General features: G+C 39.7%; 1 protein-coding gene across 1 annotated transcript; it reads left to right on the top strand.

Annotated features, from left to right (window-relative positions):
• On the top strand, nucleotides 1-26076 carry LOC306876841 (interleukin-1 receptor type 2-like). Its single transcript, XM_079428268.1, has 10 exons — nucleotides 1-488; nucleotides 755-830; nucleotides 12564-12813; nucleotides 20249-20414; nucleotides 20501-20678; nucleotides 20804-20866; nucleotides 20967-21032; nucleotides 21543-21678; nucleotides 23472-23605; nucleotides 24141-26076. Exons 1-10 carry the CDS (start codon nucleotides 471-473, stop codon nucleotides 24278-24280), a joined length of 1227 nt encoding a protein of 408 aa, XP_079284394.1. The 5' UTR covers nucleotides 1-470; the 3' UTR covers nucleotides 24281-26076.
• Nucleotides 26077-27778: the final 1702 nt, after the last annotated feature.

Below are 27778 nucleotides of genomic sequence, written 5' to 3'. Positions count from 1 at the left end.
ATGAATATGAACATGAACACTTTGTGCTCAAACCACCCCAGATTCAAATGTCTAGTTTAATATTCAGCAATATAGCTTACTGTGTTATCAAATACAACATCTATTACCTGATTAACAGCCTATGAGAGCGTTTGGTGTGTTTGATTGCACACATCTTGCCGTGTGTCCTAACATAAAATGTTTGCGCTGTTGCAGATGTTCTCCAGCAAACCCACAGCGGTCTGTTTCAGTGTGAAGCTCTGTGTTTCTCTGCATGTTCAGAGGTGATCTGGACAGCCGCTCTGATGTGGAAATGTGGAGTTTCCACGTATTGATGAGGAAGCGTGGTCTGAACGGGATCAGGGTTTCCCCGTAACCTGTCCATAAGAGACACAGAAACACAGAGAACTGCTGACCGCTGCTCATGTCCTCTTGTGTCTACATCTGTCAGCAAAGCTCTTCACATCACCATCATCATCATCATCATCATCATGATCATCAACAGGCAGGTGAGAGCCAGAGCATTCAAATCCATCCAATCCATATTCAATGTTTCAGTCTACGATACATAATGAATACAAGTGGCTGGATACTTTATAATAACATATATTTGTTTAACTCTGATTGCTGCAGAGCTGAGTTGAGTTCAGAGAGACACCTTTTATGAATCTAGAGTTCTCTGATTTCACTATTCTGGTTTATTAGGGTATTCAGGACAGATGGAAACGATGTTAATGATGTGCTGATGGTCATGTCGTCTGCTCTTTCCTGCTAGTGTCTCTTTGAATGCAGCACATGTATTGTCATGTTTTCCCTGAGATTATTCCTGACCTCGGCTCTGCCTGTGAAGGGTAAGGATGAATTTATGCAACCCTTATACTGCATCCATATAAGAAGTCCGTGCACAGGACAGCTTTGCATGCATCCTCTATTCTCAGTGTTATAAAAACCCATGTATAATAATGACAGCAGATTTCACTGCTTCAAATTTCATGTCAACTACTCCTTTACGATCAAAGACTTCAAGGCGGATTTCTGTAGATTATTTTAACACATACTATTAAAAATATATGTAATTGCATTCTGTTGCTGTTGTAGTGTGTCTTACCTGAACAAACGCGACCTGTGATGTCCGATTTACCTTGATGGGCAGCAGAAAATTATATTTTTAGTCTTAGCAAAACACTTTGCTTGTATTTTTGTGTGTTGCATGAAGAAATAGAAATAGCTTATTTCAGCTTGTCATTAAAATGCACAGTTTAGCCACTTCTAACCTCAGAAGCTGCTTGTGAAGACAGAATGCAGCAGTAAATGTTGTCGTGATCACAGCTGATTGTACAATGACAAAATCAGCAATGATAAAGAATCTGCTGTCTTTTCCAGCATCATTCAATTAAGAAGCGCAAAGACCTGCTTTGAAGCTCTACACAAAGCTCTATACAATTTAATTTGATAATTTGCAGTTTCGTTTGCTGTTTTATTCTGGTAGCCTGTTTATAATGCCACGCTTTTTAGGCCTACTGATTTATACAGTATTTCATGTTTTGTTGCTCATAACTGTTTTCAGGTCTTCATCACACCTTTGAATGTCAAGCCGTTATCGATTTCTCAGATGTACTGTAGCATCTTGAATTCAGCAACAAGGTTATTAGAAATGTGTTTACATTGTCTGCTATTGAATGAACTGACTGTCAAGTAATTAAAGCGAGATCACACGGTTGTGTTCGGATTTAACACCAGACTGTGATCAGTTCTTCTAAGAGTTTTATCTACTAAGAATTTTAAGAAATGAACACCTTACTTAAGAAAATAGTACCAAAGTGAATAGAAAAGCTTTAAAGTTATAATAATAATAAATAACATCATAATAACAAAACATCAGATAAATATAATTTTAAGCAAGATAATACAAATATGTAACCCAAACTAAACATTATTGAAATACTATTAACAAAAAAATCAGTCAGTCTTTTTCTCTGTTGTAGTTATAGGAGCAAATTTAACTTTTGTGGGATAGCAAATTAATAATTCATTACAATTACATAGCAACTTCTTCACTTGTTTTAACGTCTCATCCAAAGATCAGTGCTTTGTGACAGTAGCGTGGCTGTACCTCACTGACACCTCCAGCGTTCCCAGCAGCCCTTCCCTCCAGAAACACAGCAGATCAACCCTGATTCACTTCAATAAACTCAATAAGGCTCTTCTGCAAACTCCCTTTCCTGCAGTGCAACCATGGCACTAACTCCTGAAACTGACTTGAGTTTAGGAATGGAACTGAACATTGCCTTTATATCAGGGGTCTTCAACTAAAATGGCTTGAGGTCCAGTAATGAACCCTCCCCACCAGCCGAGGTCCGGACAATTCTAAAAAACAATTGATGGTTTTGCGAGGCCAGGGTATATGCAAGATATTTAAGCTTAATTTCAAGACTTTTAAAGACCTTTTTTAAAACCTGCACAAAAATAAAATAAATAAATAAAATGACTGTAAAAAGCATGATTTACAGTTCAGATGGAGGTTTTCACAAAAACAATCAAGTTTTATATTAATTAAATAACATATATAAATACATTTTACTGCCTTAATTGTTTACATTTTACAACACATTATCTTCTTGTTGATCCACCAGTTCACATTTACAACTCTGCGTGTTTGCTGCTTAAAATCATGGGTTGTTTTCACATTGGTCTTTGACAACAGCAGACGTACAGGCTGATTGAAAATGGAAAATCATTCTCTTCCAGCAGGTGGCGCTTTCGGAACGGCAGTACACAAGTCCAAGAGACAGACTCCACAAAACAGCGCAGCAGCTGAATCTGAAACGTGCAGCGCTTATATTTATTCAATGAATAGCTTTTTTAAGTTTAATCGCAATTCTTGTCTTTCAGTCCCCACATTTAAGACCTCCTGAAATCATAATTAAGACTTTCTTGTACCATCTAAGACTTTTTAAGGACCCGTCAACTTTCCTAATTTTTGAAAATGGCATCGTTTTTCACTCACTGAAAGTTTCATCTGTCCATGCGCATACAGCGCACCGCTCTTTGCTTTCATCACTGCATGCACGATTGCACCCAAATGGCTCTAGAGCTGACCTTGATGTGCTTAATATAAATTTTATTTATTAAATTAGCGTTTGGTATTTATTTATTTCATTATGTCAAAAGCCTTCACGAATTCGGACCTGGGTCTGCCAGTTGGCGACCCCACTACCACTACCGTACAGACTACAAAAGCTGCACCGGCTGAAATAGAAGCGCCCCGTCAGGTTTAAATCTGAACCTTCTGTTTTGGCTGTAGACAGGTCTGTATGGGACTGCTTTTGGGTCCGGACCAGGACCGCGGTCCGCCTGTTAGTGACCTATGCTTTAGAGGAATCAGCCTCACTCACAGCCAGTGTTACGAATCCTGGCCATGCACTTCCGTTTACTCACCACCAGAGGTCACCCGCTCACCACATGGACTTTCACACTACACAGCACATTGGACTCCATTTCCCACCATCCATTGCACTCACTAATCACTCACAGCTGTTCACACTGATCACGCCCACACCTGAGTACCATCTCACAATCACACACACACACACACACTATTTAAGCTTGGGACTTCCTCTGGCTCTTCGCCGAGTATTGTTAGCCTTGCTACATTTCTAAGCTTTCCTTGTATCCCTAGTTAGATTTCATGTGTTTTGATTCCTGCCGTGTTCCCGGATTATTCTCTCTGCCTTGCCCTGTTTTGGATACTGTTTGCCGATCGTCGACCCACCCTTGCTCTAGGATTGCTCTTGTGTCTTGCCTCTGCCATACCTGTCTGCTGTTTATTGACCCTGCCTGTCTTGACCACGTTTTGCAATAAAGCCTTGCAAATGGATCTGCACGTCTCACGTCTTGTCAACCCCGTAACAGCCAGCAGGAACTACCGGCTGATTGCAAAGACACAGTTTACTACAGAACCCTGGCAAACAGCTGTTGTGTGAGCGCTGTGAGATCTGGCTGATCCCAGACTCGCTGGAGTGTGAAGCGTTCTCTGGAAACTACTACAGTACATCTCACCAAAACACCACTACAGTGTCTGACAGCACAGCAATCACGTTTTCCACTTTACTCCCAATCGAAATTGAAGAATGAAGGCAAGGCAAGTTTATTTATATAGCACATTTCATACACAGTGGTAATTCAAAGTGCTTTACATAAAATAAAGTGAAATAGACATTAAAAATCAATAAAAACATGGAAATAAAAATAATAAAAACAAGGAATTTTAAAATTATATAGAAATTGATTTAAAATAAATTTAAAGAAAATGATTATACTGAACTATTTGAGTGCCATCCCAGAAAGCCCGACGCAGTTTTCCAGTCTCTCTAGAAGTATGTTATGATCGACAGTGTCAAACGCAGCACTAAGATCTAGTAGTACCAGCACTGATATTTTGCCAGAATCAGAATTGAAGCGAATATCATTTATTATCTTAATGAGTGCTGTCTCTGTGCTGTGATGCGCTCGGAAACCATATTGAAAATTGTCCAGGTATCCATTTGAGTTTAAGTAGTTGTTCAGCTGATTAAAAACTACCTTTTCAATAATCTTACCTATGAAAGGAAGATTTGATATGGGTCTATAGTTGCTCAACATGGTGTTATCAAGATTGCGCTTTTTCAGAAAGAGCTTAACAACTGCAGTTTTGAGGGAGTTTGGAAAAGTCCCAGAAAGAAGTGAGGCGTTCATTACTTCTAAGAGATCAGCTTCTAAACAGTTAAGCACATTTTTGAAAAAGGATGTGGGAAGTGTGTCAAGATAGCAGGTTGAAGATTTAAGGTGCTGTACTATTTCTTCCAAAATTTTGTTATCAATTTTTTTTTAAACACACATAGTCACTTCTTTTTGAAATTGCGGTCGAATCTGTGTGACCTCTGCATAACTTGAGGATGTACCAATCTCCTTTCTGATATTATTGATCTTCTCAGAAAAGAAGGAAGCAAACTCATTGCATTTGCTGTCGGAGAGCATTTCACTGGGAATCTGACTTGGGGGGTTTGTCAGTCTCTCAACAGTCGCAAAAAGAGTGCGAGTGTTGTTTAAGTTACTGTTTATAAGGTTTGAAAAGAAAGTCTGTCTAGCTGTGGCTAGTTCCACATTGAAAGCATGAAGGCTGTCTTTATAGATGCTATAGTGAATTTCGAGTTTCGTCTTCCGCCACATCCGCTCAGCTTTTCTGCTTTGTCTTTTCATGCTCTGAACTGCTGTTGATTTTCTCTGATTTTTTGACTGATTTTTGTCTGCCAGTCTTCTTGCTTACCTTTATCGGAGCAATATCATCAATAACATTCTTAACTTTTGAGTTAAATGACTCCAGGAGAAGATCAACAGGGTCTGCAGAAATGCTTGGTGTTAATGATATTGCCTTCATAAATAGCGCACTAGTGTTCTCGTTAATGCATCTCTTTCTGATAGAGACAGATCTAGATTCAGTGGAGACTGAGATCAATATATCAAAGAAAATACAGAAGTTATCAGATAGTGCTACATCCTTAATTACAATGGATGAGATGTTTAGACCTCTACTGATGAGTAAATCTAGAGTGTGTCCACGATTGTGTGTGGGTCCGTGCACATGCTGACTCAGGTCAAAAGTGTTTTAAAACAGTTATAATTTATTTTGTAGTTTTGATTTCTGCATTAGCTATGTGAATATTAAAATCCCCTGCAATAGCAAAACAGTCAAACTCTGAGGAAATCATTGATAACAGTTCAGTGAACTCATCAACAAAGGCTGGAGAATATTTTGGAGGCCTGTAAATAATGATAAACAGGGTGCATGGAGCACCTTTCAGCACAATACCTAGGTATTCAAAAGACAAATACTGACCAAATGACATTTGCTTGCACTGATAATTAGATTAATAAAAAGGAAGATGGCGGAGCGATCGATCACTGCGGCTACATGCACATGCACCTGCATTTCACTGCTGGTTATACTCTGTATAATTGTGTATGTGACAAATAAAACTCTTGAATCTTGAATCTTGGCTGCTCCGGGTCCCAAAGACGGTGCTTTTATGTTGTTTAATGTCGTCTGTTCGTCTCCAAATAGTGTCAGTTTACCGCTAACTCTTAAGGAAATCACCCCAGAATTCATCTATGATCGCCAAAGTCTTTTGGATATCAGCAACGCATACGAACATCAACTCTCGCCGGCGGCTACTGAGAAGCTACGAGGCCTTTGTTTACTGCTGGAGCCAGACCTCGAGACCGCGGCCTCGCCTACTGACGCTACCCGCACAAGGCAGCGTCGCAAGCGGTGTGAGAGAGGACGGAAGCGCGGTAAGCGCGGAGGTATACGAGCTAGGCTAAGAGCTAACCCCTCAAGACCGGCTCTTCCAACACTCATGCTCTCAAACGTTCGCTCTCTGGAAACAAACTGGATTTAATTCAACTCAGTCAATCTACACAGCATGAGGCAAGGGACTGTTGCGTGTTTGTTTTCACCGAAACATGGCTAAACGACAACATCCCGGACTCCGCCATTCAATTGCACGGGCTAACCAACTTCCGAGTAGGGATGGGTATCGTTAAGGTTTTAACGGTATTACTACTCTTACCGATACTGCTTATCGATCCGGTACTTTAACGGTATTCTTATCGGTACTTTTTGTTTTACTTTGTTTTTTTGTTCATATTCTTACAGTATCTTATCTTATGTATATAAAACACTAAAAATGCCTGCACTTCATCAATTTGTAAATGCACCAGTGTGCAGGTATTTTTAGTGTTTTATATACATAAGATAAGATACAGTAACAACATGAACAAAGAAACAAAGTAAAACAAACTGACAAATACAATAAAACAAACACACAAACGAAATGAAATAAACAGTGCTTTAATTTTTCCATGAAGGTCTACTAATATTAATATTCAGGTAAGTAATAGTTACAAAAGTAATCAAATGTAAATGAGCACTGCATAGTTTTCACTGTATGTACTGATAGATTTATGTTTATTAAAGCTATAACGTTGTTCAGATTAAGAGCTGTGGGTGATTTTCTCTTTGCATTTTGTTCTTTGATTAACATTGATGGCTCAAGCTCCAGTCTGATACTTTAAGACAATATACTGACACGCATCGGATTTTCTCCCAACTGTTCTCGTCCACTTAAAACAAAAAAGTGAAGACTCTCATAACCAGCCATTTTGACACATTGTGTGTGTATTTTTTGGCATATTTTTGTGTGTTATTTCGACGCGCCCGAAGCTCAAAGTGTACTTTGCTTGTCCGTTTTGGAGCACGCCGCCGTGCAGGCACACGCGCGCACACATTTCAGCCTGAACAGCATCACTTGTGCAGATTGTACTTTCAACGTTTTACTATCAAATATGTCCTGCAATGTAGCAACAGTAAAGCCGGCATTTTATAACAATCACTGATTGAGCTGATTCAGATGTTAAGTTTTGGTTCGGAGGAACGAATCCGCGCCGCTATGAAGTTGTGCTAGAATGCGGCTATAATCCTTGGAAGCCAAAATCGAAAAAAATAAAAAAATACTTAGCTTAATATAACAGCCACAGGCCTAAAGTGTGAGCAGATGTTTGAATAGTTGGTTCTCTCTTCTATCATAATTAAACAGGACTTTCATGTTGCGTGTGCTGAAGCTCCTCCGCGTGAGCGCGATCTGGCTTCTGAATTGCGCATAGCAAAAATGCATCATAGACAAATGTTTGAATATTATTGCACATAAAAACAGCTGGCGACATTATATATATATATATATATATATATATATATATATATATATATATATATATATATATATATATAGAGAGAGAGAGAGAGAGCAACAATAAATGCATGTGTGTTTTCTTAATTTCTCCAATACCGACAGAAGCACCGATAACGTCAGAGCTTATCGATACTCCGGTCTTTTATAATTTAGCCCCGAGACCGATTTTAATACCGAGTTTCGGTACCCATCCCTACTTCCGAGCGGACAGAGATTCATCACTGTCTGGTAAGACACGCGGAGGTGGCTTGTGTGTGTATATCAACAAAGACTGGTGTAACAATGCTGTGGTATTATCAAAACACTGTTCATCGCTGGTGGAGTTTATGGTTGTGAAGTGTCGACCGTTCTATCTGCCGCGGGAGTTCACAGCCATTGTTATCGTTGCGGTTTACATCCCCCCCGTGTGCAAACGCAAAGGACACGCTTCGTGAACTGTATAGCGCCATCAGTGAACAACAAACAAAAAACCCCGACGGCTTTTTCATCATAGCCGGTGACTTCAACCACGCAAACTTAAAGACAGTTTTGCCAAAGTTCTACCAACATGTGAACTTTGCAACAAGGGGAAACAACACACTGGACTTTGTTTACAAAACAGTTAAGAATGCTTACAAGGCTGAACCCCCGCCCCCACCTCGGGTACTCCGACCACATCACTGTTATGCTAATCCCAGCATATAGACCACTTCTCAAACTCACCAAACCGGTTGAAAAGCAGATCACAGTATGGCCAGACAATGCCACCTCAGCACTGCAGGACTGCTTCCAGGACACAGATTGGAACATGTTTAAAGAGGCAGCCACCTACAACAATCACACAGACCTGAATGAGTACACTGAAACTGTGACTGCTTACATCAAAAAGTGCACTGATGATGTGACAGTCACCAAGACCATCACCACACGTGCAAACCAGAAGCCATGGATGACAGCAGAAAGACCAGAGATGAAGCATTCAGATCAGGAGATAAAGCAGCCCTCAAAACAGCAAGAGCCAATCTGTTTGCATACCGTCCAAACCGCTCTACGGACGATGCAATTTCCTCCACCCTCCACCTGGGTCTTACCCACAGGGGGTAAGAAGACGGTACCGGAGCATCAGAGCCCGCTACGCCAGACTGCTCAACAGCTTTTTCCCCCAGGCTGTGAGAGCCCTGAACTCAAACCACCCCGCCCCCCTCTGAAACCCCATGCAAACTCCTACCTCCTGAAACATGGACCACCCCCCACCCCAAACCTTACCACACCAAAGAAAAACTGTATGGAACTTTAATTTTTTTATTTATTTTATTTTTATTTTTTGTGCAATTCAAAGTGTGCTACACACAGGTGAGTGGGCCTGTACAAACCACCTGTAGTAACACACTCTCCTCTATGTGCACTATGGACACTTTACACTATGGACAATTTACAATATGTGCACTATGGACACTTTACACTATGGACACTTACACTTTACACTATGTGCACTATGGACACTTACACACACTGCTGCGTGTGCACAATCTCACAAAAGACTCAGCAATATATGTATGTTTACATGCTCATGCACTACAAATCATCCTGCACTGTTCCCCAACCAGCTGCTGACTCAAATGTCTCTCTTTGCACATGTACAGTATTTGTGAAGCATTCGTATAGTTTGTATTTTTTATCTTCTATTTTTTTAGTTTGTATAGGGTAATATTTATGTGAAGCATTCGTATAGTTGTATTTTTTTATCCTTTATTCTTTTAGTTTGTATAGGGTAAATACTTTATATATATATATATATATATATATATATATATATATATATATATATATATATTAGTATACTTATAGTTAAATCTGTCAGTAGGTTAGTAGTGTATAGGTTTATAGTGTTTTTTACTTCATTGTTGTATGTCTGTATTTATGTAGCACCGTGAGACACGACATTTCGTTCCACTGTATGTCCCCACATGTAGCGGAATGACAATAAAGCTCAACTTGAACTTGATAAACATCTTTAAACAGAGCAGCTACACCTCCACCTCTCCTAACAGTCCTGCAGACACTTATAAAATTAAAGTTAGGAGGGGCTGTTTCATTAAGGACTGTTGCACTGCAGCTGTCTTCTAACCATGTTTCATTTAGAAACATAAAATCCAGGTTGTTTGTAGTTATTAAATCGTTGATCAGAAATGAATTATTTTTAAGTGAGCGAATGTTTAAAAATGCTAACTTGATGGAATTACATTTAGTCTCTACAGCAATCTTAGATTGATGCATTATAGGCCGCAGGTTAGATGGGTCAGCCGTACGGCTTGAGAAGGTCTTAGACTTTCTATCACGTGATAAAACAGAAATAGAGGAGGCTACAGGCACACTGAGTTCCCGCTTTTTCTGTAAACATTTGTGAATGTTGTGGCTAATATAGCGGGGACCCGACACATATCACTGAGAGCTGTTATCAGTTGTTTTTGGTTCACCTACACCAGATGGAGAGGGGTTTGGGCCCTGGCGTTGTGGCAGCGGCCCGGAGAGCTCTCGCAGGAGGAGGAGGGTGAGCTGGGCCTGCAGTCTTTGGTGGTTGTGGGGCCCGCCGTTTTTTAGTTGATATCTGGGGGCTTGCAGCGAAAGAGTGGGAGAGTTTGGTCCCAACATACACCAGTTCCTCCATTTTCTGTGAGAAGCTTAGAAGTGGAGATGCTGGAGAGAGGGAAAGTGTGTCTGGTGAGCAGGGCTCTGGCTCTGGAGTTTCCGGTGGCTGTGAGATGTTGTCCTGGCTTCCCTGGCTGTTTTCCAGAAAGTCGTCCTTGGGTGCTGAGTCTTGGAGCTGTTGTAATACATCACAGTCTGCATGTGATGAGCTCTGTGGTCAGGGCTCAGCCGGGATGTCCATGAGCAGTGCTTGTTGTGGCTGCGTAGTGTTATCAGTATCCTTGTGAGATGTGTCAACCACATGTTGACTCAAAAGCTGACATGAAGTCCTGTGGTCACTCATATTCTGTCCAGGTGTGTGTGTGCCATTCAGGCCGAGTAGATTGGCACACACCGCTGAAGGATGACGGAGAGAGAAATAGATATTGTCCTTTAGCACTCTTGCACCGAGTCTGTTTGGGTGGAGGCCATCCAGTTTAAACAGTTGTCTGTGGCCCCAGAAAAGATTGAAGTTGTCGATGAAGTTGACTCCTTTTATACTGCAGGTTCTTTGTAGCCATGTATTTAGCCCAAGCAACCGTGAAAACGTGTTAGTTCCCCTTGCTGGGTGTGGTCCACTGATGAACGGCTGAACTTCAAGACTTTGAAGAGTTTCAAAGAGTTCACTGAAATCCTTCTTAAGGAGTTCTGACTGCTCCTTCCGAATATCATTCTTCCCCACATGGATGATGACTCGATTTGCAGTCTTGTGCTTCATCAGAATGTTCTGAAGTTCTTTGTTCACATCAGAGACGGTTGCTTGAGGAAAGCAGTATGTAGTTGTAGTCCTGCTACTGATTTTTCTGATAATAGCGTCACCCACTATCAGAGTCCTGGGCTCGGCTGCGCTCTGAGCTGAAAGCCGCTGTCTGCTCGACCTTGAGCGCCTGTTAGTAGCGATGTTAGCTGCCGGCTGATTCAATCCGTGTTTAGTCACAGTTGCGGATTCCTCACCCACATTCATTAATGCTTCAAATCTGTTCTCAAGATGTATAGGGGGTGGTAGGATACCAGTGTTTACAAGTCTTGTCATAGCCGTATCTGGGGTAGAGGATGCTACGGCAGCAATACGAGATACTCGTGATAATCTGATGTCTCGATTGCCTTTGGGTCTCGCTCCCTGTTTGTGCCATCAATTTGTCTGTCGATCTGTTTCGGCTTTTTCCTCTACACTTTGTATAAACTGTTGAGATTCACTAGATTCACAGGACTCACCGGCTGTATGCTGAGGGGGTCCGTGATGACCATCTGCTGTGTGTTCCGCCTGTTTTGGAAGTCCAGCAAGTAACTTTGTTTCAAGAACCACAATCCTTTGTAGAAGTCTGTGGCAGTTTCTGCAGCAAATAGATTCCACGAGAGGCATTTTATCTCATCTGTTTGAATGTAGACAGCTGTGTTTTTCCGTCTCTGGAATGTAAACTGCTGGGAAATTCTGGGAAAAAGTCTTCATTTTCCCCAAAAAATGTGTTGTCTGAGCACTATGCTGATCTGCTGAAGTTAAAATCTTAGAGAGATCTGAGAAAAGTGCAAAAATAGGGAGCAAAGCGCAGAGCAAGAGCGTCCGAACAGGTGTGACGTCATTTCTGACAAAATCAGGTCAAAATGAAGCTCTTTTGGGGAGTTCAAAATGGCTTGCCAAACTCAACTTTCAGGGAAAAGTACCATTGGCCTTCTTTGACATGAAAATGTACTAAATCACTTTTGTCACTTTAATAGGAAGAAATATATATTTAATTTACACAGTGACGAATATGCAGAGTTTTAATACATTTGATTATTTTATACAATGTAACATTTCTTATTTATTTTTTCTACTCTATTTTGTTTTGTCCTATTGCTTGTAATTGTTTGCTTATTCTTATTTCATCGCTGACTGTTTACTTGTCTTCAGTGAGCTTGCGTTTTCTCGTTTTAGTTTAGGTGAGTATTCATTTTTTGTGATATTGACACTGGTGACTAGAAAGCAATCTGTTGTATAAAGTGCTGCTTTCTCACGCTATCATTCTCGTTGTGTTTGTGCTGTTGTTGAGAGGAAAACATCTGAATGGCCTGAATCAGTAAAGTGATTTTGATACGGTGCTGCCGCACTATTGTTTGTTGATTAATAAGCTCTTTTGGTTGTTGGTTCAGACAGTTGTGTGCTTGTGGGTCCAGAGATCCCGGATTATCGAGTTCAAGGCGAAGCGGTTATCATCAGATTCCCTTTTCTTGAAGATACAATGAATTACCGGAGATTGCGAGTGGACAACAGCTCGACCTTCCATATCCGTCACAGCAGCCTGAGGAGCGAGAGCCGTGAACGGGTGATGCTGACCGAGCGCAGGATCCTGCTCCTCCCGTCTCACCCGTCTGACTCTGGAACCTACACCTACATCTTCAGGTCAGATCTCACAGCTAATGCAGCTTACATTCAGGAAAGGAACTAACACTAACATTACCTTTACTTACAAACATACTTTACCATTTGTGACCCTGGAGCACAATAGCAGTCATGAGTAACACAGGTATATTTGTAGCAATAGCCAACAATACATTGTATGGGTCAAAATGATCAATTTCCAAAATGGGCCAAAAATCATTAGGATATTAAGTAAAGATCATGTTCCATGAAGATATTTTGTAAATTTCCTACCATAAATATATCAAAACTTAATTTTTAATTAGTAATATGCATTGCTAAGAACTTCACTTCAAAGACCATTTTCTCAATAATTAGATTTTTTGACCATACATTAATGGAAAGCTTATTTTTCAGCTTTTTAGATCATGTATAAATCTCAATTTCAAAAAATTTACCCTTATGACTGGTTTTGTGGTCCAGGGTCACATTTAAATAACATTTATTGTTTAATATATAATATTTCATACTACAGTGAACTAAATAGAAATGTTAATATTTCATAATTTAATTTTAAAATCAAAGGCAGAAAGAAAGTTAAATGAAGATCTAAATGACTAAATCATTCTTTTAATTATTCTAGAGCAAATGCAATAATAGATGTTTATGTGTGTGTATATACATATACATATACATATAATACACATAGGGTACAGCGGGGCTAAAGGTGCCCCGGGGTAAAAGGCACCTTTGATATTATTTTCCTCTAAACCACTAGATGGCACAACACATGGTGTGGCACGTTCCAAAACATCCAATTTTCAAGATGAACATGGAAATTTGTCTGATCCTTGACGCGATCACGCGCAGCAGTGCAAAGTTTATTCTGTGCTTGCTTGATTGAATATTTTATGTTTTTTAAAAATGTTGTAGATTTAAGTAGCAAATGAGAATCGCTAAAATTAATACATATATTTTGAGACAAAGGTCTTCTTAACGATTTTCAGTTTTGATTAAGACAATTAAAGCAACAGATTTAAATAACGAAAGAATATTTAAAAGTATGGTATTTGGGGTAAAAAGTGCACCTGCTGTTAGGGCTAAGGGCACAGTAATTAACATGATAATCAATAGATAAAAAAATTGTTGCTTCATTAAAAGCTTATTGTACTACTGTGGTAAAAGCAGTGTATTATTTACAGTGCATTCAGAAAGTTTTCAGACCCCCTTTGACTTTTTTCAATTTGGTTATGTTGCTGCCTGATCCTACAATTGTTTAAATTAATTTTTTCCTCAATCTACACTCCTTACCTCATAATGACAAAGTAAAAACAGAATTTTAGAAATGTCTGTAAATTGATTAAAAAGAAAAAAACTGAACTATCACATTTACATAAGTATCTTGTAAGTTGTTACACAAGTGCAACAACACTTGAAATTTAGCTCAGGTGCCCATTTCTCTTGATCATTGCTGAGATGTTTTTACCTTGATTGGAGTCCAGCTGTGATAAATTAAGAAATTAAGAACTTCTGAGAACTGGATCTTGTAGCCTAGAATTTTTGCTTCAAAATAATGTGAAAATCATCTTGTTTATTTGCTCACAAAAAATAATATATTGATTTTTTTGAGTAAAAAGGGTCTATGTGAAAAGGCGTCAACCTTCACATTCACACCTGAGAAGACAGGCCTGCATAATGAGCTTCATAATGAGCCATTTAGTCAAGTATGTGACTGAGAGGAAGAGTTACAAGAGAGAATATGAGGACAAAATAAATAAAAAAAATTTTTTGTAGTTTAAGTCAGGGTTTCCGTTGTCCGGTAATTGCCGGACATTGGCCGGAAAAAAAATGAAATGTCCGACAAAATTAAATCTCTCCGGTCAAATTGTCCGATTAAAATGGCCTAATAATCCCGCCCCACTAACACAATCTGAATTTGAGAATAAGGCTAAAATGTATAAAGCAAAAATACACCGACCTTATATGTTATAAAGGAACAGGCTCTACCGTTTGAAAGTTATTAAACAACATCGCATGCTGCATTTAAAATAAAGCGCACGCCTAAGGGGCCGCTCACATATCGCGTCTTTTGCACGCTCAAGTTCGTTATTTCAAATGGAGACGCTCATAATGGAAGCGACGCGGTCGCGGTGCGACGCGCTCGTTTTTTCCAGGCACGTCCGCGCCGCATCGAGATAAAAACATCTCAACTTTTCAGAATGCCGCAAGCGCACCGCAGGTCATGTGACAAGAACCAACCAATCAGCTTCCTCACCTTTTCCGTTACTTTGAAACCTCAGCAGTGTTTTTGAAGTATGGGGTGCACCCAAACACTGCGGCGTTTTTTACTTTTCTTAGTAAATAAATCTTGTAACAGAGTTACAGCAAGTGTTTTTCGGTGTTGGAAATCCATTGCTGAAATGTCCTTGTTGTAACGGAGAGCGCAGCTGATGGTTGTTTAGCAACGACAGACGCCCGAGCGCTTTGGAAAAAAAGAGAAAGCGGCGCGCCTAGCGTTTTCCACGCGTTTTTAGGCGCGATATGTGAATGGCCCCTGAGACGTCTATTTATAATAAGCGCAGCATTCTTTTGTAGGCCTATAATTCTAATATCGTTCTCACCTATATTATATTATCTTATGCTCTTCAATAATATGCAGAACCAGCGATCAGAAGGATTATTTGCCATTTTACAAGCATTGAGTCTGCGGACACCGCTCCTCTTATCGATGCCATAAGCCTGCGACGTGATGCCCTCGCTGTCATGACAGAGCTCCGTGGCTATGGAGGATTGCATTTCTCCACAGCCTGCGAAGTCCTCATATGTGATTTCAACTAAATGTATCCAGAGTGGACCAAGCTCGCCAAGATAGCCTGTGTAATCCCTGTCTCGAGTGTTCCTGCAGAGAGGGGGTTCTCGCTGCAGAATCGGATCAAGACGCCTTGCGGAGAACAAGGTTACGCGCCTTATGCGCATTGCAAGTTGTGGAGAGACTCTGGGAAGTTTTGATTTTAAGTCGGCAGCTGCACAATTCAGCACTGCAAAACAGCGTAAAAAGTAGCCTAAAATGACAGTGTTATAGGCCTAGTCATTTGTTTGTTCCAGTTAATTTGACAAGGAGTCATTTCACGGTGGCCAATTTAAATGTTACCAGTTAAATGAGACATATTGAGAGTGTATAATTAAGTTCGCTTGAGTAAAAACAATAGGCTACTATTCAGATATTTTATGTGGGGAAGGGGGATTGGTTTGTTAAACTATGAATGTGAAACCATAGTAAAAGCAATTGGCGTTGATTGATGCCAATCGGACGTTCATGTTTTTTTCCGTCTATTTGAAAGTTAGGCTAATAAACGTTGCATTCTATACGGCCTGATTATGTCATTTTTTTAAGTTACATAGCCTGCCTCCAGTTTTCCTCAACTTGACTAATTAAGAGGCGATATTTGACCGGCACATCACCAAAATGTCCGGAAAACGAAACCTCTGCCGGTCACTTTGACCGGCACCATTTTTTTCTAGTGGAAACTCTGGTTTAAGTATATATTGAGCTATCACACAAAATAACTTGAGATTCACTTGTGAGTGCATTTAAACATTTTATTAGGAACAATCAAAGCTGTCTTTCAAAGCTGACTTTTTAGCAGCATTACTCCAGTCACATGATCATTCAGAAATCATTCTAATATTGTGATTTGCTGCTAAAAAAAAACATTATGTTGAAAAGAGCTAAGAAGAATTTTTATTTTTTTGATGAATAGAAAGTTCAGAAGAACAGCATCATTTGTAACATGATACATGTCTTTATCATCACTTGTGTGCTAAATAAAAGTTTTAATTTCTATATATGCTGTCTCCAAGCTTTTGCACCTGGCATTTTCATAGTGTATATTGTTTATGTGCCCTGAAGGGGAAAAAACAACAACACATTTTGAAATTCTGGGTTATTTCTCTCAGCAGATCTTCTTCCAGAAACAGAAAGAATTCGGGATGAACTTGTTTGTTTCTGCGGAGGCGATGTGGGCGTGACAGCATTAGATATAATGAGTTGAGATGGGAAAACTGGACATCGCATTGGTTTCATACGGATTACTTTAACATAGAATATTTGTTTTTGTATTCATGTTGTTTTATTTACGTGTCTGTGAAGAGGTGACAGAGACAGAGCCCGCAGAGAACGCACCCTGTTTATTTTCTCTATTTTTTTAAAAGCACATTGTTTTGTTGTTATTATGACTATACACAAATAAAAGTAGACCCTTTGCAGTTTCAAATGATACCATGCTCTTATCTATATACGATCAAAACTCGTGGAGTATTTTTAGTTTGTTTCGCTTCATAAAGAAAAACGAGACAGCCCGCACCGATGGGTTAAGGAACCCCAAGTAATCACACAGCTTTCTCCTGTTATGATGAAAATTGGCCAGCAATTTCACCAAGCAAATACCAAGAAATAGGTTGCAGCAGTTTGTCAATCCGCTATGGGACTGAGCTTGAATAGCTTCAGCATCAGCGACTTCTTATAGTACACAATCGCTGTCAATCAAAAGGAGATGCAGTCTTTCGACAGACCCTCCAATCATCACGCAGAAGCCCGGAGTCGAGCCCTGCCCACTCCTCCATTCACCCCCAGAGACGCTGAGCATCCGTGGGCGGGACATAATCGCAGCATTTATCCAATGACCGTCAAGTTTCGAAGCACTGAAAAAAACTGTTCAAAGCAGCCCCATTGAAGTCAATGGACGCTAGGCTTCAACAGGGAAATACACTGTGGCGCTACGGGAATATATGAGAAGGAAGTCGAGTCACCTGCTATATGTAGCTGATCCTGAACGAACTCGTCTTCGAGATGAACGTGTTCTAACACATTTTTAATCAATAAAATGTTAACACAATTGTACATATTTGACCATTCATTTTTTGACAATATAGGGGAAGCAGAGCTTCCCTTGCAGTCTTAAACAAATCCCCACTGGTGGAGATAGGAGAAACCTACAGAAGGACAAACATCACTGCAACACTCCACCGATCTGGGCTTTATGTCAGTGTGGCCAAACTCAATCCTCTCCTCAGTGAAGACACATGAAAACGCACTTGGAATTTGCAAAACAGCACCTAAAGGACCCTCAGACTCTGAGAAACAAGATTATCTGGTCTGATGAACCTCAGTTCTAAGCATCATGTTTGAAGGAAAGCAGGCACTGCTCATCACCTGCAGTGTACCATCCCAAAAGTAAAGTGTGCTGGTAGCAGCCTCATGCTGTGGGGCTGTTTTTCAGTGGCAGGGACTGAGGGACTCGTCAGAATCGAAGAAAAGCTCAGTGCACCAAAATATAGAGGTAGCCTAATGAAAACCTGTTCCACAGTGCTCAGGACCTCAGACTGGGCCGAAGGTTCACCTTCCAACAGGACAATGACCCTAAGCACACAGCCAAGGCAACGCAGGAGTGGATTAGGGACAACTCTGTGAGTGTCCTAGAGTGACCCAGCCAGAGCCCTGACCTGAATCATATCGAACATCTCTGGAGAGACCTGAAAATGGCTGTCCACCGACGGTCCCCACCCAACCTGACCGAATTTGAGAGGATTTGCAAAGAAGAATGGCAAAAAATCCTCCGATCCAGGTGTGCAAAGCTTGTTGCGTCATACCCAAAAAGACTCAACTGTAATTGCTGCCAAAGGTGCTTCAACTAAGTACTGAGTAAAGGGTCTGAATGCTTATGTAAACGTGATATTGATTTTTTTTTTTTCTTTTTAATAAATTTACAGACATTTCTAAAATTGTTTTCACTTTGTCATTATGAGGTACGGAGTGTAGATTAATGAGAAAAAAAAAATATTTAAACAATTGTAGGATCAGGCAAAGTGAAGGGGGTCTGACTACTTTCTGAATGCACTGTATAGTAGAGTATTATGAGAGAGCGAAGGACTGAGCGATCGTGATTACCTGCATCTGATACAGCATTCATTCATTCATCAGATCAATCTCATTTTCACAATAAAACATTAGTTTGAATGTCCGATAGGCTCATCCGCATCTGTTAAGGGTGAGTTCTGATTACAGCACTGCTCGGTGCATTTGTTGGCTGAGTATAAGCTGGTTTTGAAAGAAAAAAATAACTTCCTTGTTCAAAACTTGCTTTAGTATTTTTCAATTTAAAAGTCTTTACTGCTGACTTGTTAAACAGTCTCTTGTCGCCATCTAATGGCGGCATAATGAAACTAAAATCACTGTTATGAACACACACACACACACCGTTTACCAATACTAAATCCTACTATTATTTATATAAAATATTTATTGAATAATAATATTTAATAAACAACAACAGCCATCATAAAAGTTACTAAGCAATTCAGTCAAAAGTACAAAGGCAGCGCTCTGATATACAGCATTGAAGTTACATAAACATGATGACATTTTGCCAAAACTATTTGCTCTGGAACAAATAATAGATTGGGACCAAAGACTGCCCAAAATTTGATTTACCCAAAATTAAATATATATCATGTTTAACTACTATAGAGACATCAGAGCCAGTGGTAAACTCCAGAAGATCTGGCCAAGGTGAGGCGCTCTCGCCGTGGGTTTATGAGCGCTGAACAGCTGTTGACGTCCTGGAGCTTACACCTCCAAAAACGTCAAAGCAAATTTTCAAACAGATGTTATCTTTATTAACAAACCACATATTTTAAGTCCAAACAAGTACATTATCACCTAAAATACTCTTAAAACTACATTCCATGACACAAACAGTATTATTTTAAAAATTATTGTCGATTTGGGCATCCGCCATGACACTTCGTCTGAGAAATACGGAAACTTCAACAAGTGGAGTGATACAAACAGTGCAACAGCTGTTGCAGTTCTGTTAAACTCTAATATCAACACTCTTATCAGCCAATCAGATTCAAGGACCAGAAAGAACTATTTTTTTTGTCATGCTCTAGTCCATGGGTTCTCAATTCCAGTGTGATATAGCATACCTAATTAAATACAATATAAATACATGTCTTGCACACTTTAATGCCCATTCAATGGAACATATACACTCCCTTCAAACTGGAATCATGGCTGAATATCCTGTAAAGGCCACTTCGCAGGGCACTTACGGTCGAATAGAACAAACCTCTGAAGCGATACGAGAAACGTACTGAATGTACAGATGGGGAGTCGCGAAGACTGGAATTGAGAACTGCTGCACTAGGACTTACGTTTTTAATAAATAGTAAATAACAAATTCAAAGTATACCATCTACACATCTGCTTTACTTTCTCACAACACTGTATTAACATGCATATGAATCAACGATCTGCATTATGATGTACACTGAAGAAAGCAGTTGTGCGGCAAAAAAAATTGTTTATATTATGAAAAGTCCAATAAAGGCACCATCTAAAATGTGTTTTAGAACTGATTACATTTGAAGAACTTGGGTTGGTCTAAATGGAGTTAGTAATGCATTTCTCACTCAGGAGCGACACGTTCTGCCTCACTGGGAGTATTACAGTAATGATCTATGAGGCAGAGGAGCCAAACATGACTGTAATGCCCTACACCGCACGCGCAGGAGAAGATACAGAGATCATCTGTCCCCATTTGAAATATTTCAAAAGGTCAGAAAATCCAAAGTGGTACAAGGTAGGTCACTGCACATTGTGGAAAACATGTTAATAAATGCTTGAATTGAAAGGACCGAAATGTTTGAATAATGTATTCATTTACAGGATTTTCAGAGCACAGCTCTCATTATTGGCAAAGGACAGTATACAATTGAGAGAGGCATAATTCTGGCCATCAAAAACATCTCTGTGAAAGATGAAGGCTTCTACACTTGTAGGCTAAGTGTGATTTTCAACAATACCCAGTATAATGTGAGCAGGACCTGGAGAGTTCAAGTGTCAGGTAAATAAATTCCCTACGTTTTGCTTTCTTTGTCATACGGATGGTTCTGCGACAGCTTCTTTCTTCCTAAACCTGTCAGATAGTGGAGCAAATGATGACACCACCTGACATCTTTTCATTTTCAGTCCCAGTATCAGATGGTGCTGCACCAGAAGCGGTCACCTCTAACAGTCTCAGTGCTTTCACATGCAAGTATCAGAGATATTTATCAGTATTTAACCAACATCTAAAATTGATTAAGATAAATATTTGAATTCTACGCCCTGATAATTTTATGTTTTCTCACAGCATCAAGTCATTCAGTCCCTTACATTGTCTTTCCTGCAAACGGATCCTTCATTGAAAGTCATTTAGGTGAGTCTACACTGCTAACATTATTGATTTACAGGGGGTTATTGTCAGATTTTTAGATGATGTATTTATGTGCAGGTCACACATTGCATGACACTGTCCATATTGTATGACAGTATTCTGTAATACTAATAAACAAAATGTACTGTAATTAATCTGTACTCATTTGGATCAGACAGACTTTTGGACTGGTTTACAGCCCAGGAATGGACAGTGAAAAAATAGGCTATATAGAAAACACTGACATAATTAACAAGTTCACACTTTAATATAATCCTTGAGTAAAATGACAGTAAACAGATTTGCTTTATCCAGCATGTCAGAGGACTTGAGCATGAGCTTTAATTTCCCAGAAATTAATAATAAATTGTCATAAAGCAAATAGTACATTTTGATTGCTTACATTCAATTTAATTGACTAATAATTCATTCAAGTACTCCCCATAAAGGGCTGTAATGTAATGATTTTCAGACAGTTACTCACCAACCTTTAATAGAACTGTTAACTTGCAGGCGCACATTTGGTGATCCAGTGCATGGTGTCTTTTGGAAACGAACTGGCTCAGTCCACAGATGTGACATGGATGGTTAATGACCAGCCACTTAAAAACTCTTACCTGGGTGGACGTGCATTTCAGACAGATAAGAGGTAACATTGATGCCTGCATTGATCCATCTGAAAATTGTGTGTGAAAAAAGGACAAAGGTGTGATCTAGATCAAGAGTGGTCTAGGCACTTTGGTGAGAATGCAGCGATGGTGAGGCAGAAGTGAGTCTGATGGCAGGCAGGACTCATTGCACCAGCTGTGCATGAGATAAAACGAAAGAATGATTTCTTCTTTTACGCTGTAGCCTCTACACAGCGGTCTGTATGGCTACTTGGGAGGCTTCCTATTGAGGGAGTAATAGTTTGAGACCTCGGTTGGACACCAGGAATATCACTGTAAACTGTTGCAACACTTTTTGAGGATCATGTTTATAACAATAGATTAGGGGAGTAAAATAATATATTAATCTGATTTATTGGAGTCAGGTTTCTGATCTCTTGGTGTGGAGTTAATGTGGGTTTGCTCTGGGTGCTTCAGTTTCCCCCACAAACACATGCAGATTAATTGAACTGAAAACTAGTCCTTAGGTGTGAGTGTGGCCCGAGATGCTGTGATGGGCTACACTGGACATGTGGTTTGGAAAATGGATGGGTGGGTTTCAATGTGAGTGACCTGAAGTTAATTTTTATTTTTATTTTCTAGGTTAACAACAAACATTGTTTGTTTTACAAATGAATTAACATGTTTTCTGTTTGGTAGTTAATAGAACAGACACATTATAATAGCATGGTAGAGCATCTCTCTTTTCAACAGGTCAGGTCTACCCCAAAAACTATTAAACCCATAGTATTCTGAGGACTCCACTTAGACAACCAGCCATGCAGTAATGATAGTCCACACTGTTGTAGGCGACCCCAGAGACCAGGCTAGGTTGAGTCAAACCGTGTAAATATGCCTTCCTTTAGGATGAATGAAGTCTGATTTTATGTCACTGTCATGTGAACCTCTGCAGTGCACACAGTGTGTTCAGTCCAGAAACACAATAGCAAAGAGCGTTCAGCAAGTCAGAATCAAGGCCAAGTGTAAATGCTCGATGGCCATGATGACATCGAGACCATACGTTCATGCCCAGAGGGCTGTAAAGCTGCTTTGACATAATCTGCATTGTAAAAAGTGCTATATAAATAATGGTGACTTGACTTGATGGAACATTTAGAACATTTAGCAATTTGGGCAACATCCATTCCCCAAATTGCTTGTCCTCTGCAGGCTTACAGGAACGCTGATGGAGCCGCTGGCGGGAAACACCATGTATAGATGGCCAGTCCGACACTGTCTGATATCATTTGTGCCATTTCACACACTTTCAAATTACTTTAAGTGATTTCCAACAGGCTTTGCAGCGCATGTGTTACTGAGTTCTAGCAGGAAATGTAAAAAACAGAATACAAGCTATTTTTATTGCAAAGTATAGTGTTCTAAATGTCACAGTGGAATACTGAGGACCAAAAGAGCAAGTAATTTCAACAGAAACTTTGTAGAAAATCAGAAAGCACATAAACAGTCAATAGGCCATAGAGTATTGGGGAGGAGGAGGCTGAAGGCCAGGTCAGGGCCAGGCAAAGGTCAGAGCTGGGGTAGCAGTCTGAAAAGGGCAGGAAGGCCACAGAGTACAGCCAAGGGCAAAGGTCAGGGCCAGGAAGCTGACCACACACAGATCAGAGAAAACAAAAGACAACAAGGCAAGGTAGAACAAGACAAGAGTTCTGTGAAACAATGCAAGAACAGGAAAAGAACTGCAGAGACCAGAGTCCTGACAATATTGGAGAATACTTTCATCCAATACTCAGCACTAAGTGAAATTTAGCATCACACAGACATTATGTGTTTTCAGTATCTCAGGAGAGCATCTGGAGGTGCAGCTGGTTATCCTTGAGCTTCTGGAAGAGGACAATGGGACGGAACTGAAGTGCATATGTCAAAACAAAGACCAGAAACAGGAAGTTGTGACTCAAATCAAACTGGAAGGTAGGTAACTGTTGACCAGAGGGGCTACTGTATGCTCAAAGTAATAATTTGAAATCATTTAAACTCTCATGAGACCATATCAGTAGCCAAATAAAAGCTGTTTTAGTGGGTGTTTATATTTTCAACTAAAAGCAGAAAACTTTTGATGCGTTTTGGCTGTTCATTTACAGGACAGCAGTGTTTTAGTCGCCTGCAAGAAGCCTTTTGAAAGCAGGTTTCAAAGTGCAAGTTTTGGAAAATGCTAATGTTGTTGTCTCAGTGTAAACTATGAAAGCTAATATTACTAATATTAATACTTTTAGTACCAAGCAATATTGATTGCTATGAGAATGTGAAGAGATTTTCAACCAGTATAACAAAAATGTTTCTAGATAAAAATGCCTACCCTATCTTTCACAGTGTACTGTTTTGTACATTGAAACTGAAAAAGAGAAATTGGAGAACCTGTAAATGTTAAATCTAATATTTTATTTCACAATGTCTATTTATGTGTTTAAATTTGTCTCCTTTGATCTCTTTCTCATCCTCTCTTTAGACTCGGAGTCTGTGTGGTTGGTGGTAGCTGCTGCTTCCTTCTGTTTTATTCTAGTGGTGTGTGTTTTTGCATATAATTTGTGTAAGAGGCCACAGAAACGAAGGGACTATGTTCTGGCTCGACAGAACAGCGCCATTTGAAGATGGCTTCAACTTCTTCAACAATGCAACTATCCTCATCATGTTTTAGTTATTTTGATCTTTTGTTTTGAATTGGTCTTTTGCTTGAACTTTGTTTTCCTAGATCTTGGCTCACAGTTCCCTCTCTACTTGTTTGCAGGCGTTTCATGTTTTTTGCAATCATTACTCCCATATACACGCTCCTGTGTTTTTAGTTCTTGTTTTCTCTTGATCTGTATGTAAATTAGCAAGCCTTGGTTGCTTGTATTTTGCTTTAAAATAAAGCTGCACTTGGATCCATACAACCTCTGCTTCTTGAGCTATTACAACATCTGTGCAGACTTCATTTATCATCTTTTTTTGTCAACCCTGCTGAAAAAAACCCCCAATAGAACCCTGCCCAAAACACAATAGAAGATGTAATGGATTTAATGGTTATAATGGGAATTGTATTGGTTTTAATGGAAACTATAATGGTGTCTACTGGTATGTGATAGATTATATTAGTGGGATGTTAAATCCTATTGGAAAAATGCCCAAAACACACTACAAAAAGGAATTTTGTAATGGTTTTACTTGAAAAAGCTAATGTTCATAATGGTATTGGAATTGGAATTTCTGTGATGGCTTCTATTGGGCTTCTAATGTTTTTTTTGTTTTTTTTAAGTAGCATTAAAATGTCAGTATATTCCTTGAAACACACACTTGTTTGTAAAACAACACCCTTTAAAAGTATGTAGTATAATTTTAATGCTAAAACTTTGCATTAAAATTCTGTTGCATTACACTATAAGGGCCTGCCTTTTGGGAATGTAGGGAGAACTGGAACAGAGCCAGCCTAACAGAATACCTTCGGTGGCAAATGCTTTAAATGCTCTGCGGTCAGGCAAATCTAGTTGGAGTTACTGGCATGAAACGCTTTGCTCAACTTATTAATGACTACTTCTGTGGCGTCCACATGTCTGTGTTGAGTTTCTGTTTTTGACCTAGTTTTTGCCTGTGTCTTGTTAAGTTCATCGTTACCACCTGTTGTTTCATTAATTATCCCATTAGCCCCTGGGCTTATAAATCCTGAGTTTTCCCCATTTCAGTTGCCAGTTATTGTCTATGTTACACGTTTTTGAGTGGATTATTATTAAAGGCTGTTATTTTGGATTATCTTTGCCTGATCCCATCATTCCCCTTTTTGTTTTGTTTAATTTTGGACTTTATTCAGCTCGCGTGCCTTACTACCAGACCGCTATCCAGACCGCTCGCTCTGTGTTTTTTATTACACCAGCCTGAGCGAGCGGTCCTAAAGATAATTTCACTGCCTTTGTGGAGTGGGTGCTGGTACACAATGACTCTGCTTTCACCATCGGCCCTGTGGAGGATGATTTTGCCACCAGCCCCACTCCACCACTGCCAGAGACCAGCCCACCACCAGCGAATGATGAGATGGAGGTGTCGCACGAGCCCACCGCAGACCTTCGGCACGCCGCGATGGAGGAACTTGGACCGAGGACAAGGTTGGAAGTTACCATCGCCCTGGAGCCTACTTCTCCCCAATGGTCTGACCAGGTGTGTGAGCCGGCTACAGCGCAGAGTGAGTGTTAGTGGAGTTGCTGCTCAAATGATTCAGTGATTTGAATCTCTATGCGCTGACGTCACCTGCCAGTCAAAACTGTGTAAATGCAGCGAGGACAAAAAACACAGACTCTTACAAACCAGACCCAACTCTTACAAACCAGCTGAAAATTTTCTCTTGCAAGTGTAATTTAGTGTATATAATCTACATTTTGATTTACACATAGATCACAATTAAATATGAATGTGTCAATAACATGTTCTCTTTTATGAATTTTTAGTGCTAGATTTGAGTGTTGTCTAATCAGGTAATTTAACTCGCTGACTCTCGATTTACTCTTATCTGATTGGTTCAATAAACACTCCAGACGTGAGAACACATCGTTATCTTTATCTTCATTTGACTCAGCGTCAACATATTGGTTTCACGCAGTCAATCCGTATTGCAGCTCTTGATACGGTTGTTTTCGCTTGCAAAATGCTGTGCACAGGCTTGCAATACTTTTGGCTGTATTTGGGCGAAATGACAGTGCCAAAATTGTAAGCGTGGAAAAATGGAAGTCAGAATAATACAGATCATATTTATTTTGCCTTAGCATGAAGTTTCACAATACATGAATTACACTTATAAAAATCAGTAAAAGGCTGCAAATCTTTTTTTTCTTACGCTTGAAACGCGATTTATACTTTTACAAATCTTTTCTTGCGCATACAAAATAAATTTACACTTGTTATCTTATGTACACTTTCACAAATCGTACCCTGCGCATGCAAATCTTTTTGACGTCATTTTACCTTCATAGAAATCAAATGAGTTTATGAAATGAGCAATAGAGCTGTACGGGACACGTAAAGAAACTCCCAGGAAAAACAAACTGGGGTAAAAAATCTGAATGTTGAGTTTTTATTTATAACATTTTCTGATACTCATGATCGGTATCGGTTCAGATACTGGCATTTTCTTTTCCTTTTCTTTTTTTCATGCACTTTCATACAAAAAATATGGTAATTTTCTGCCAGATTGGGTATCGGTTAGACAAGACCGATCCAAATCCTTTATTGTGCGTATACTATTCTGTGTTATTGTTAAGCCCCACGAAACGCCCAAAAACATAAAGCACTATAAACTTTTTGTGCACTATATTTGAAGTGTTCTGAAGCTGTTTCATAGTTAAATGTGATGTGTGTGTGTGTGTGTATATATGACTATTAAAATCAAGTTTATTTATAACTTGAATGTGAACACCACATCTGAACGTGTGCTATATCTGATTATGGCACTTTCATAGCCATGTCTTTTATTTGCATCGTTCACCGCAGAATCCGGTTGTCCTCAGAACCCGGTCCGGGTTTTGCTCAAATACATGATTTTTGAAAATGATTTCCATCTGAAACACATGATTTTTGAAAACAATTTCCATCTGAAATACATGATTTATGAAAATGTCCATCTCAAACACGTGATTTTTGAAAACAATTTCCATCTGAAATATATGGTTTTATGACAACGATTTATGAAACTGTCCATCTGAAACAGGGTTGGGGGTGAAAAGAAAATGAAAACAAACTCCAGTTTCGGTTGTGCACTGTCCTTCTACTCCTTCTGGCCACTTTCCAGTCCCACTCGGGCCTGGTCCCACGCCCAGGGCCCAGCATCCATCCGAGTTCCTTGACTTTCAGCAAATTGAATTATTTCTGGTTAAATTCACACATTCTCCTCTTGTGTTCTATGAGTTGTATTTATGAATCTACTACGTTTCTAAGGGTCTTTTTATGAGGGGTATCCTTCAAAGGGTTAGGGCTTAAAAAAAATTAAAACAAAGTCCAATTCCGGTCGTCCTCAGAATCGGGTCCGGGTTTTGCTCCAATCCAGGATACCGCAGAATCCGGTCGTCCTGAGAATCCGGTCCGGGTTTTGCTCCAATCCAGGATACTGCAGAATCTGGTCGTCCT

The sequence above is a fragment of the Barbus barbus genome, assembly GCF_936440315.1.
Source record: "Barbus barbus genome assembly, chromosome: 11".
Lineage (NCBI taxonomy): Eukaryota > Metazoa > Chordata > Actinopteri > Cypriniformes > Cyprinidae > Barbus > Barbus barbus.
The sequence above is the reverse complement of the archived record's forward strand: the minus strand, read 5'-3'. Positions and strand labels throughout refer to the sequence as shown.

Bases quoted from the DNA above. Each gene is read 5' to 3' on its own strand.
- LOC306876841 (XM_079428268.1), top strand. The intron at 831-12,563 runs GTAAGGATGAAT...TTGTTGGTTCAG, and splicing joins CTCGGCTCTGCCTGTGAAGG to ACAGTTGTGTGCTTGTGGGT. The intron at 20,415-20,500 runs GTAGGTCACTGC...ATTCATTTACAG, and splicing joins AAAATCCAAAGTGGTACAAG to GATTTTCAGAGCACAGCTCT.